This window comes from Thunnus maccoyii, chromosome 23 (genome assembly GCF_910596095.1).
Source record: "Thunnus maccoyii chromosome 23, fThuMac1.1, whole genome shotgun sequence".
Classification (NCBI taxonomy): Eukaryota; Metazoa; Chordata; class Actinopteri; order Scombriformes; family Scombridae; genus Thunnus; species Thunnus maccoyii.
This window is the reverse complement of record NC_056555.1, coordinates 5,633,393-5,646,709: the sequence shown is the minus strand read 5'-3', so window position 1 is coordinate 5,646,709 and position 13,317 is coordinate 5,633,393. Positions and strand designations below refer to the sequence as shown.

Sequence of the window (13,317 nt, the reverse complement as noted above, 5' to 3'; positions counted from 1 at the left end):
CTCAACTTTGCATAAAACTGAATATACAACCAATGCCAACAGCTTCGAAATTAGACTTTTACATTTTAACATTTCATGCAGTTAGATGACACCCTGAACCAAACTGAATAAAAATGAGTTCAGTTCAACTACAGAACCAGCACTGAAATTATTGCTGTGACTATAAAATGATATTGCAAGAGAAACGTACTAGAACAAGAGATGAGAAACTTCATCAATTATTATATTAAGGTAATTATACACTCCAAATTAAACCATAAACCACCAAGACCATTAAAAACGGTTTTACAAGGAATAAGGTTCAGTACAAGACCATAACTTTTAAAATTTGTTGCTGATGAATATTGTGGCAGCCTCTTATTCATGGATCATTTCCTCTCAAACTGGGCTCAGACAACTGGAGTTTTGAAATCCTAACAAAATTTGAAATCGGGTTGCATCACGCACATAAGGAGAAACTTCACAGATGTTCTTCTTTCTAATCTCAAACATGCACATACTACAAGATTTGAAAATAATGGCACATCACACACTACAGGATATTATGAAGATTATTGTGCCAGAGGGAGCAGTACACCACCACATGTGATCTCAGGTGATCTCATGGGGAGGCAGATGTAAACAAAATGGAGATTGACATGGTGCAACAACTTGCTATTTAGTAAAGCTCTTCTCTTTGTCCGTATAGTTATAATATGTCTTGGAAGATATATATATAGGCAGTTATATAGGCAGTCTTGCAGTTCTTGGCACATATCGACAAGCCTTTTCTTCATCTCAGCTGTCCAACGCACCTGTACACCAGCTTGTTGTTGTTTCTTCGCCGCCGCCGTTTCAAAAGTCCTCTCATTCACTTCCGTCTCCTTGTAGACTTGTCTCTCTCATTGGCTTTTGTGGTCCTGCTCAGACTGGGAATCGGTCCCACACAGCATCGGTAGTAAAGCCGGGCTCAGACTATAGGTGTTAGGGGTCGATTTATCCCAAGTTCACCTCTCCTGACAATGGGAGGAGAAATCTGGTCTTGGACCTTGGTTGGTATCGATGTTCAGCCCAGATTATCTGGTAATGTGAGGGGTTTACAGATCCAATCTTAAACCTCCAGAGCTGCTCCCAGACTCAGTGGGGCCGCCCCGATAATTTCAAACATGTTTGATATCTAGGATTTAAAATTAGGATGATTATGTCACCATTTTCCAAGCAGGACCACAATAGCCGTTGAGAGAGAGCTGACGGTGTTGTCAAGCAATGTGAAACATTCTAGCCCTTGTGGCTAACATTAGCTAGCATATTACTGTTGACAGATATTAAAATCTCACCTCCAGTTCTGGCTGAGGAACAGACAACCTGTGTTGACTGCGTCTCCCCAATTTTTCATCCAGTCTAGTTTAACCTTCTGCTTTTGTTTTTTTTCTCACTGCAAAGCATTTTGTTTACATCTGCTTCCCCATGAGATCACATGAGATCACGTGAGGTGGTGCATTGCTCCCTCTGGCATGATAATCTTAATAATATCCTGTCGTGTGTGATGCGCCATCACTTTCAAATCTTGTAGTGTGTGCATGTTTGAGATTAGAGAGGAGAACAGGCTTTATGCTGGAGTACAGCAGGAGGAGGAATGGTACAGAAGTTTCAGGCCTTGCTGCTGTGATTTTCAGTCAATGTCCTGAATAAATTTGATCATTTTATCATTTTATCAAGTGACAAAGATGTGATATTTAATGCTTTGTTGGGTGAGGTTGAACTGTGAAAGACGAGGATCTTTTAAGGTGGTGTGCAGAATTCTAATTAGCTGTCTAACTTTCTAACAGTGTGTCTCCAGGTTCCCTCTCTGACTCACACACACGCATTCACATTTCTCATCTGCCTCTCGCACATATTATAGATGCACACTCTCTCACACACACACACACACAGTCTTTCTCTATTTACACTTCCCCCTGTGGACAATTAACCTCACTCCTGAACCACCTGTGATGAAGTGCCGAGTCACTGTACATTTCTAATTGACCTTGCAGGTTTTCATGATGCGGTGTTATGCTAACGAGTTCTGGAGCAGACAGTAGCTCGCAGGGGAAGCGAGTTCAGGCCTGTGTTCCATTACAGTGGCTAGCACCTTTGTATCATGTTATTAATAAACTATATGATACATGACACGTCGAGTAAGGATGTCTAGTTACTAAATATGTTCCCCTTTACTCCCCCAACTCTCATACCACATTTTGTCTTCCATTAGTATGTTTTGTGCTCTACTGAATACCCTAAATGGCACTTAGCACACACAAAAGATAAGCTGAGACAGAGATTAATGGAGGCTGTCGCATTCTAAAATGCTTTTTCAGTGTTTGGATGGGAAAAAAGGGTTGAGCTTGAATTTGTCACATTCCTCTCAAAGTAAGTAAGTAAGTAAAGCTTTTGCCCTTTGCGTTCCTTCTGTATTTTCTGTCTTTTTGTTAACATTCTCAGAGGGAGTGCAGAGCAGGGAAGAACAGAGGTTATCTATAAAGGCAACAGAGACTACAGAAGTCTGACAAGAGGCAATGTAAGTGCAGCTCATGAACTATAGGAGCAGCCCGCAGTTGTATGACAGTAAAATATAAGGGGTGCTGTGGTGCACATTTTTCCACCACAAGACCCATCCTGAGCCCCCCCCCCCCCCCCCCCCTCACGTCCAACTTTATAAAATGCCATGAAACATAATGGCAATGGTATAGAATCCCCAGCCTGGATTGCTTATCCAACCCACAACATCTAAGATCTTTCCAGTGTGGAAAAAGAGACACCAGAGAATATGAGGGTAGGATCTAGGAGCGGGGGGGAAAGGCGACGGGGTGCTGGTGGTGAAAAGATGGAGAGAGGAGTTACAGTCTGTCACTCTTGATCGAATACAACATACATCAGCGAGGCCTCCGTCTAATAGTCCACGACACTGCGGTGCACATACAAGCAATTTTGGATGCCATCGCCGTCGTATTAAATGCGAGGAATATCACTTTCAGCTTAATTGTAGCTGCAGCGCTGAGGTCAGACACACGCTGGTGGGTTTCGGATCAAAATGGCGGGCGCTGGGGCACGCGGGTCAGTGTGGTGACAGATGGACTGAGATGTGACACGACCTTCGCGGGAGAGAGGGATCCTTCAAACATGGCCCTTTCAAAACCCAATCAACACTCACGTCACCTTCTAGTATTGCTGCTCTAATGTAGATGCACACAAAGTCTTGTATGCTAACTCTGTCTGGCAACATGTAACCTCAATGGAAATCAGTCACTAGTCCCTGTTCTTTTTGCTGCTATCTCTTGGTATATGTCAAACACTTGAAAAAAAAATCTTTCAGTGTTCATATAATCCCTGTCTTTTCTCTTCTTGTAAAATATTTTCTCATCCTGCGCTCTATGGAATCAACATAAATGTATTCAATAAATTGCAAATTGAATGATCAGCTAATCCCTCCCATCATATACACACACTTGACTTTGTTGTAGTAGCAAACGGAGCAATATCAGAGGTATATGTTTGAATGTATCCTGCTTCATAGAGCTATGGTTCTCCAGAGACTCCACGCTTGCAAAATCATTTCAAGCAAAGAAATCTCTGAACTATTTTATCAAATTATAACATCTCACATATTTTGTTTCACTCTGACATACGTCATGTTACTGAGGCTAAAGATGCTCCAACTGCCATTTCACTGGGACTTGGTGTACACAGAAGAATCCACTACACACTGTTAAACTCTTGCATTGATCACCTATCATGTATTACACAATGGAGCAAAATTACAGAATTAGTGTAACATAAAGGCAATACTAAATGGTGCTTTTTACTTTTTAGCACTCTGTTATTCATTCATTCATATCCATGTCTATCCAATAACAACCTCTTGCAAACACCTACATCATTAACACCAATCCATGATATATGACAGGACAACAAAATCATTTACCAGTTCATGATGCTACTGACACTAATCCATCTTCCTCATGTCACCGTGTCTTGTACAGAAAGATCCAAACTCTGTCGCCTGGACACTAACACACACACACACACACACCGAGCGTACAAGCTGAAACTGTACCTAGGAGACGAGTCAGGCTTGGCCAGGCTGTTGGCTCTCCCATATGGCAAACGGCTCTTCCTGTCGCGAGACACGGCAGTAGGCAGGCGAGAGGAGCGCCAGACCAGGGGGTCAACTTGTTCGCCCCGGGACATGGTGAGTTAAAGAGGGAGGGTTTGCTGTGCCCTGCCAGGCCTGGGCCCCCCTGCCTTCTAGAGCACAGTAAACCTCCCGTGGCTCCGGGCTGTCGCACTTTGTCCAATGGGGAGTTCCCCTCAGACACACACACACACACACACAGTGTCACACACATCCCATCCCCTGCCCCAGAGACACCAGTTAGGCCAGCAGGTGCTGTCTATAGAAAGCACCACCATACCACAACTGTAGATGTGCAGTAGGCCAAATGTGTGAGAATGTGAGAGCGTGTGTGTGTCAGTCTGTGTAAATCTGCGAGACAGATAATTTGATAATTCAAAAAGCTTAACATTTTTAATTTAAAACACTCACTCTTCTGGTTGATCTTATATTTTTATGACGTTACTCAGACATGCTAAATCTTCAGGGTCGGCTGGAGCTTACAGCTATTCATCACTGCGGAAAATTAGAATTAGAAAAGATCTTTATGAATAGATAAATTAATTATATTTCAGTGTTTTGAATTGTGAGCGAAAAGGAACCGGCACACCAGCCAGACATATGAAGCCTCAAACAAAAGAACATTTGAAGTTGAGATGGTATAAGATGAAAAAGGGCAGAGAAAGCAAACTCAAATATCAGATTATCACCAGTGTGTGCTCTGGTGAATTATTCAAATAAATTCACGCTGTCAAGATGCGACAAGCAAGACACGTCCATAAATGTGATGCAGTTTGAGTGAAGTGTCAGTTCTTTGAGGTAAAAAACAAATCTACCTTCAGATAGATATCATTCATTTGTGAATGGAATTTCAGATGTATTTGTAACTTTCTGGTGTACTTTAAGTGCAGAATTTAGCCACTCTCTGCGTTGAACAGACTTCTCCCTTTATGATTACTGAACGTTGGTGGAGAAAAACTCCTTGGTTCTGAGGGATTGACATTAAATTTGACATTTTCTGGTATCAAACTATATTTTAGTTGCCTTGGAAATATCTTGGCATGACATATCATCACATTATCATCCAGTTTCCTCTAGGCAGTCCACCACTGAACAACAAAAAAGGGTAAAAAAAAAAAAAATCTTTTCTTTTCAAATGAAAAGAGCACAGAAATAACATTGTATGAAAATGGCTTCCAATATAAAAATTATTTAAAAAAACAAGTGGACATTGTTTTTTTGTTTTGTTTTTGTTGTTGTTGTTGTTTTGTTAAAGGAGAGCACGGGATGCTACACTCTGATGCTCAGTGGAATTTGGTTCAGCAGCAACACATGGTGGCAAATCATCTGTGTGTGACGTTTGACTCACACACTCATGATCATCTGGCTCATTTGCACTCCGTGTTTCCCTCCACTACTCACTCTGCACAACTTCAGCTCACAAACACACACACAATCCACCAGCAAATTCTGTCTTTATAACCTTTTTACACTTCACATTTACAGGCTCGTCAGCGTCAACTTGGCCAAATTACTTTCTTGTTCATCATACAATATGTGTGATAATCGAGTGTGTGAGCGACTTTTTTCCAATTTCTCTCCGCTTAGAAATGATCAAATTCATTCTCCACACCTTTCTAGAATCTCTTGAGCTACAGAGGGAAGCTGAATAGTCCAGATTAATGGCTTACTTTATCACTGACAGACATGGATTGATCCTCTGACCTCCACTTTGGCCTTCAGCATTCAAACGTGATTAAATTATCAGCCCAAGGGAGTGAGACGTTACTGGGGCTGTGGACAGTGAGGGCAGAGGGTCTGTTTGCTAATTAACTGTGTCTTCATGAAATCATATGTTCTCCTTCTTGTTGGTGGAGAAACCTCAGGTATACTGTATGTATGTGGGGTTTGGCATGGTTGCCCGGATGGACTGATGCAGCGGTGTGTTTCGAACTTTGCTGTTCGGTGTGTAAGTCTGTGAGAGCGTTTTCCACCTGTTGTAAGGGGGAGGCAGTAGGGTGGGAATGGGAGGCAGCTGTGCCCCTAATAACCCCCACACACATACACACACACACACACACACACACACACACACACACACACACACACACACAATACACTGATCCCACCACTACCGCCTCCTAACTCTTCCAAAGTGAGTGTGGCTAAAGCTCTTGACAATATCGTCTTACTCACATGCCCTCTCCTCAAGTGCTGAGACTAACTGCTCTCATTGCACTGATTTTACGCACATACGGTGCCACGGGCTCTCACACACACACACACACACACACACACAGACACACACAGAGCACAGCCAAACAGAGCAGCGATGCAGTAACTTGATCTGGTCGAGGGGAATGCTGCTCATGTGTGGCATGTCAGGCCTGCCTTTAGATGCTCTTCTAAAGCCTGCTCTGTCTATTTACATCACACAGGGCCAAGCCTTCTTTGCTTTTACTGCCTTTTACTGCCTGTATGCCAACACGTCTACTGTACACTGCCTGTCGTCATATTATTTTGTGCCTCCACATAAACATGAGCATATTTCTATTAAAAACATATAACTGCTTAACTGTGGAAAACTCACCATCCCTTAAATTGTGTAAAATGTCCAATACTAGCCTATGTAATGTGTACATTCTGTTATACCACTGTTTCATAACTCTTTCATGGACCAGTCACTTCTCTATCCAGTAGCTGTCAGCTTCTGTACTGAAAAGCTATGTATTTTTTGTAAAGTAAGCAAACTTGCTTTTTAGGCTGCTATTTTTTAGATGATATTTACATCTACATGGCCAATTTTAAAGCAAAAGTTCGCCATTTTGGGAAATACATTTACAATTAGATGAGGGGATCGATACCACCCTCTTAGCTTAGCTTAGCATGAAGACTGGAACGAAGGAAAACAGCTAGCTTGGCTCTAACAGTATCCCTCCACCAGCACCTCTAAAGCTTATTAATTAAAACAATATATTTTGTTTGTTTAGTTCATACAGAAACCAGATGTAAAAATGACATTTCCTAATGTGTGCCAGACTATCTATTTTAGTTAATTAATAAGCTTTACAGGTGATGGTAGGCAGATTTTGTTACCTTTGCACAGAGTCAGGCTAGCTGTTTCCCTTGTTCCTGTCTGTATGCTAAGCTAAGCTAACTGGCTGCTGTCTGTAGCTTTAACAAACAGATATGAGATCGGTATCAGTCTTCTTATCTGACTCTCCAAATGTATTTCACAAAATGTCAAACTATTCCTTTAATGCGTATTAATACAGTCTGAGGCTAGGACTGCCTTAAAAATGTAAATCTAATGTAACTACTCTCCTCTGCTGTCAGCCAAAACGACACGTCCCTGTCAAAACTTGCTTGTGGAGCTGACACAGCAAAACTTCTCTCAGTATTTAATGAGAAACATCTTCTATGAAGGCTGCTATTAATTTTCAACACCACTTAAAGGCGGCCATATCCACTAATTTCCTGTTTACAAAAGTTCTAACTGGACCTAATTAAGCATCCAAAAGCGAAAAACCTGTTGTCCTCTTTTCCAACATGCTTCCTAAAAAAATAATTGGTCCACTAATTCAAACCAGTGGCATTAGCTTGCTCCTCTGACCTCTGGGTGACCTCCTCTGCCGCAAAGGAAACCACTGCAATACAACCATGTGAAGCATCTATACCAGTGTAACGTACCTGGACTGCATCTCCTGCGTCTTGAGGCTGCTGGCGGACGATGCGGTGCTGCTGGTCTGCTGGCTGAGCTCCACCAGGGACTGGTAATACTGCTGCTGTTGCTGCTGCTGCTGCTTGTAGCGTGACAGGATGAAGAAGAGGCCCAGGATGCTCTTTAAGTTGCCATTCCTGATCTCTGGAGGGACAAAACGAAGGGAAGGGAATAAGTCTATACAGTTTGAGAATCTAGTTATTGTGCAAATCCCCCATCATATAAATTCATCCTACATCCATCATGTCTTACTGCACAAATCCAACTTTCCCTGCATCTGCCCTCCAGTAGAACCAATGTATTTTCTTGGAAGTCATTTCTGCAAATGAAAGTAGTTCAGAGCTTGTTTTTCATTTGTCTTGAATCAAAGCAATGTCCTGTGACGCTACAAATGAATATTTTCCAGACCATTTATTGTATCTTTCAAACAGTGAAAAGTGAACATATGTTGACTAAAAAAACACACACACTTGGGGATAGAGCTCAAGTGCTGTTGTGCAGCAAGCATAAGAGTTTTATAAGGGTAATTATAAACTGGCTTTAACTGCATTTATTGATATACTGCATACAGTAGAGTTATAGCCGTTACAGTTCAGTCAGAAAATTGTATTTTCCATGAACTAAAACTTTGTATAGGAATAATTTAAGCCATTGCTCAAACGAAGATCCAATTGTCATAGATCCAGACTAAAGCATCTGCACACATACATGAGCTAATACACAGCTGCTTAATTTAGGATCAAAGCTCAGCATGGGTCTGGTGATAGGGAAAGTCCGGGTAAGGGCGTCCAAACAGCAAAAAATATATGACATAACATTTACAGTTCTGCTTTTGCCTTGATATAAGGAACTGATTTTATAGTTGCTGTTGTTGTTAGGATACTGACAGAAGTGACACATTTCTGCTGTGTATAGATAATATAGTGAAATTATTCAAATGGATGAGATAAAAATGAAAACAACAAAGTTTATCTAAATGACAAGTGAAACACTGCAGCACTGATAAGAACACACAAAAGATAAAACAAAATCATCCAAAACAAATTGATATTGAAAATTAACTCAAAGGACGTAAAACATATGAGAATGAAAAAGAGATTATATTCGTGTTTGGGGTATCAGATCTCCTAGAGAGTGCAGCCCTGCAAACAAAGCTACTCCTTAAATATGCTGAGCTGGCGAAAGCAAAAAAAAAAAAAAAAAGCTCCTAATCAATGAGTAACTTTGTCTGGAGTGTTAATCTTATCCTGAACACGTCCTGAGCAAAACTTAAACAGACTCCTACACACAGCCAGGATGGGATTCAGCAGTCACAGAGGAGGAAGAATTGATCACTGTGGCTAACGCACCCATTTGTGAAATGGACTTTTCATATCAAACCCTCAGTGAGAGCTGGCACACAGAGGCACAGGAAGGATAGCATTGGCTGACGCAGAGGTTTTTACTCGATTTTTCAATCTGGTGAGGCTCAAACAGTCTCCCCAGCCATCCATGGCTACGCTGTTTGGAGACAGTGAAAGTTGTAGAAGATTAATCTCTTGGGGGTGTTTTCCATTTTCTAATACCCTGAGGCGGTAATTTATACTGGGCCTTTGAGATAGCCTGAACAGTGTTTTCTGTGCTTTAGGGAGAGACAATGTTGCAGATTCAGCCAACCAAGGAGCTGCTGTGGACCGAAACTTTTGGCGACTGCTAAAAGTAATTGAAATGATAATGGTGAGGACAAGAGGAAGAACATTTCATTGATTCCAAAGGGAGACTGTTGGTTTTGTTTTGTTGTCCGTTTTTGCTGGCCTTGTCATCGAGGTCAGGTCAGGTCAGGGTCAGATATACAGTAGAACAGGCCATTTGTATATTTCATATATTACTCAAGGAAACTTTAGCAAGGTGGAAGCTTGACCCAAGGCTTCCAATCAGCTCTCTGGGCGACTGTCCTTGGGTCCTAGGGTTCCAGGATTACTGTGTGTCCACTGCTTTGAGCTTATTTATTTGAAAATTTTGTTTGAGATTATGCACCACTGAAGCACAGTATCAAGTGACATTATAAGGATCTTAAGGTGCTTGTTCAATTTAGAAATTTTGCTCAATTTCTGCCCCAATGGCCAGGTCACTTCCAGTCAAAGATACATATAAAGCACTTGAACCAAGGTCCAGTGATTAAACCATGGGCTCCATTATGGCATGAATTTGGTGTAGCATCATGTGGAAAGTGTGTGTTTATTTACATTTATTATATACTGATATAATATATATTTTATTCATCAACCAAGATCTCTTTTTTATGCTGTAAAATCATTATAGGGAACAAAAGAACAGGTTAGGTTGTCTTGATGTGCCTTGTCTTATAAACTACACTAAAATGCATAGATTCAGCTCTCCAGAGGCCTTCCAGCAACAGTACAAATGTATTTTCATGAATGGGTCATTTGACCATATGCATATCTGCTCAATATTAAATACTGAATACAATTATTGTGAGTGACTTATCATTAGAAAAAGGTAAAAGAGCAAGAACACCTTTCTACAACAAATAAAAGTAAGGAGATTTTGGTCTTGACAACCAGCTCATGGGAGACAGCTCAACCGTGATATAACCTCTTCTAACATCAGTTTTTCCATTAGGTTGGCTTGGATCAAGAAATCTCAACTTCACTGGACACAGTGTTGAACAAATGTTGCACTTTGGCTCCATCCAAAAGAGGAACTGTTGGGAATTTGAGCATTGTCCTCTTCTCAGGTGTTGGAGACGACAAGGTAACAGATATCTCTTGACAACTCTGTCTCCTACGAATGTCTTTTAAACTAATCTGCAATGACAAAAATGTTTTGGAGCACATGTAACTGCCACGTTTATTATGTTCACTAGCAACATTTTATTGCCGTGCAGTGTGCAGTTATTATAAAAGTCAGTCAAGAACGCCAAGTGTGGTTAGTCTTAAGCAACAAAAACATTTGGTTAAAGTTAGGGAAAGAGCTTGGTCTTGGTTAAATTTGGAAAAAGTCAACCCAATGATACAGTAAAATCGCAATGTGTCCTGAATTTTGCAGATACGTTCTATATAAATGTTTTGTCATTTGGGCAGCGTTATATGGCCTCCAAAATGCATCAGGTGATGCAAATTAGTTATATATGAAGATCAATTTAAGAAACGGGGTTGTTCTGACCCAACGGCTGTTTTGTCTTGTGATTACTTTGGTGTTGCTGTATAATTTTCAAGACAGCATCATCTGCAAGTAGGACAGGATTTATGCATGAAAGGGACTTTCAGCAGTTGCCACTGAGCAGCGTAAAGTGACTTTCTGCACAAACTCCTAGCGCTCTCTCTGGCACCAGAGACAAAGGAGCGCTTTCTTCCAAAATGATGTCGGAGAGATATGAGCACTTCAGAGCTTTTCGGCTTGAACATAAATTGTATGCAGCTCAGCTTGTCATCTGGCCAAAGTGCAGTGTGTCTGCTACAAATTTATTGTAAAACTCTCACAAGGTGTCAGCTTTTACTTGTTTTTTTGTGGCACCTTTTTCAAGTTTCTGAAAGTTTTTGAAGAAATTGTGATAGAGGAACGGATAGCTGGATTCTATGAGACAGTGACAGGACATTAGACGTTTTTGTCAGCAACACATAGCTTTTTCATCTACTGTACTAGCAGGAGGGCTCTTGCTGCTCTGGCGCAGTGCAGGAGAGAAGTGTTGCAGCCTGGCCCACGCTCAATGAAAATGTGCCTTTGCTTCTGGAGGCCTTTTAAGTGGGTGATGCGGTTTCATTCAATCTTTTTTTCTTCGTTATTTAATAAGTCACAGAAGACTTTGGAGGAGGTGAAGGAAAGGTTCTACCACAGCTGGGTAATAGCAAAAAGAAGACAAATACAGTCTGAGCTCTATATATTCTGTCTTTACCTACTTAATCAATCTTTCATTGGTTTAATACCCAGACAATATATCCAGTTAGGATCTCTCCTCACAACTCCACAGCTGGTTATGTCTTTGCTTCAGCGAGTGACCTCCTTTGTCCTTGTGCAATCTTGTTTTTACTTCCTTTGTTTGACTTCCATTTATTTGTAAGATCCTGATTTAGTTGTGGAATAAAAAATGTTCCACTGTTTTCTTCTATAGCCAAGTTATAATTACATACTATAAAGAGTTGACATGACCTTAAACTTTAACTTAAAACCATATCCTCGCCTGAGGCCTCACCTTCTGGTCAGAGAACAAGTGTTTACCCCTTACTGACCCAACTCAGAGGAGTGTTTAAGTAGACTAATGAAAACTGCCTTTCTTTAAAAATCTGCGCCCACTGAGATCAAGGGGGAGGGATTTTACTGTGGTGAGCAGGTCATAGCACTACAACCAATAAGAGCCAGTTCTGCGTAGGTTTCAGTTGCACAGCCTCCGCAATGGAAAGAGGCTTTAATGACCTGTTGTAAGGACCCCTCACTGTAACCCATTATCAACTGCAGGAAATGTGTATTTCAGAGGCTTTACACCTGCTTTTTATGGCTGGAAATGGTGGACTGAACTTCCTGTAGATAATTATCACATTTCAAGCAGTAAAAGACTTTTTTGCCCTTGATAGTTTTGTTTGAGCTGAGGGGTCAAGTGTGAGTTTGAGTTTGAGGAGGTGGAACCTTTTTTCTTTGTAAAAAATGTGGTGAAAAGTAAGAACATGTTCTGGATTGTCCAGGATTTAGGGTCAGTAGAGTCTCTTAAACTTTCCCCTATTAGTTTCTGATGACTAGCCCCTTGTCACTGTTGTACTACTCTGCAGCATTATTTTCTTTTCTTGCATGGAAAAAAAGTCTCCAGACTTGTTTTCATTATGGCCAAAACATCTCTTAGCAGAAACGTCTAAGGGGGAACCAGAACACTCAGCAAGATGAGTTTTTCTGGAACTTTGGTTTACAGCCTTCCACCAGAGAGATGCAGGGGGATTTCTAGAGAGGTTATTACAATAAGTACATTCTCTCAAACTGCAGTGCCTGTATACACATCAAACATCCCACTTTATTTTATTCCCATGCTTGTAAAAAGATGATAAAGACTGCCTATGCCCGCCAACAAACCCTGGAAAGCACTTGGCTGATTCAATTAGACTGGAGAGGGCAGACATGGCCACCTAATTCAACTCACAAACACACAAACCACATGCCCAGCAAGCCTTGAGAACAGGGTTGACAATTGAGAGATTGAGAGAGAGAAAGATGGACTGTGGTGAAGGAAATGATGAAACACAGCAGCAACAGCAATGGGCAGGGTAACCCAATAGCCCATATATTTACAGACCCACTTTGAAATTCCAGGCCTAGCGAGTCACTTTGCTGTTTTTAGTGTTGAGGGTGGGCACAGAATTTAGAGCTGTCGGTCAGTGTGTCAGGCTGTCAGACTATTTCTGCTGCTGCAGAGGTCAAGGGCACGCTCACCTCTTTAATGTTTAAAGAGGAGCAGACACAACATGGGGTCTGGGCAAGC

At 41.3% G+C, this 13,317-nt stretch overlaps 1 protein-coding gene across 12 annotated transcripts in view; it reads right to left on the bottom strand.

Annotated features, from left to right (window-relative positions):
• nav3 (neuron navigator 3) overlaps window positions 1-13,317 on the bottom strand; it is a 420,425-nt gene that overhangs the window by 102,501 nt on the left and 304,607 nt on the right. For all 12 annotated transcript variants that reach the window (XM_042402532.1, XM_042402533.1, XM_042402528.1 and 9 more), the window contains one exon: window positions 7,823-7,997. In XM_042402532.1, the coding sequence (XP_042258466.1) occupies window positions 7,823-7,997 (175 nt within the window). The remainder of the gene's footprint in view (window positions 1-7,822; window positions 7,998-13,317) is intronic.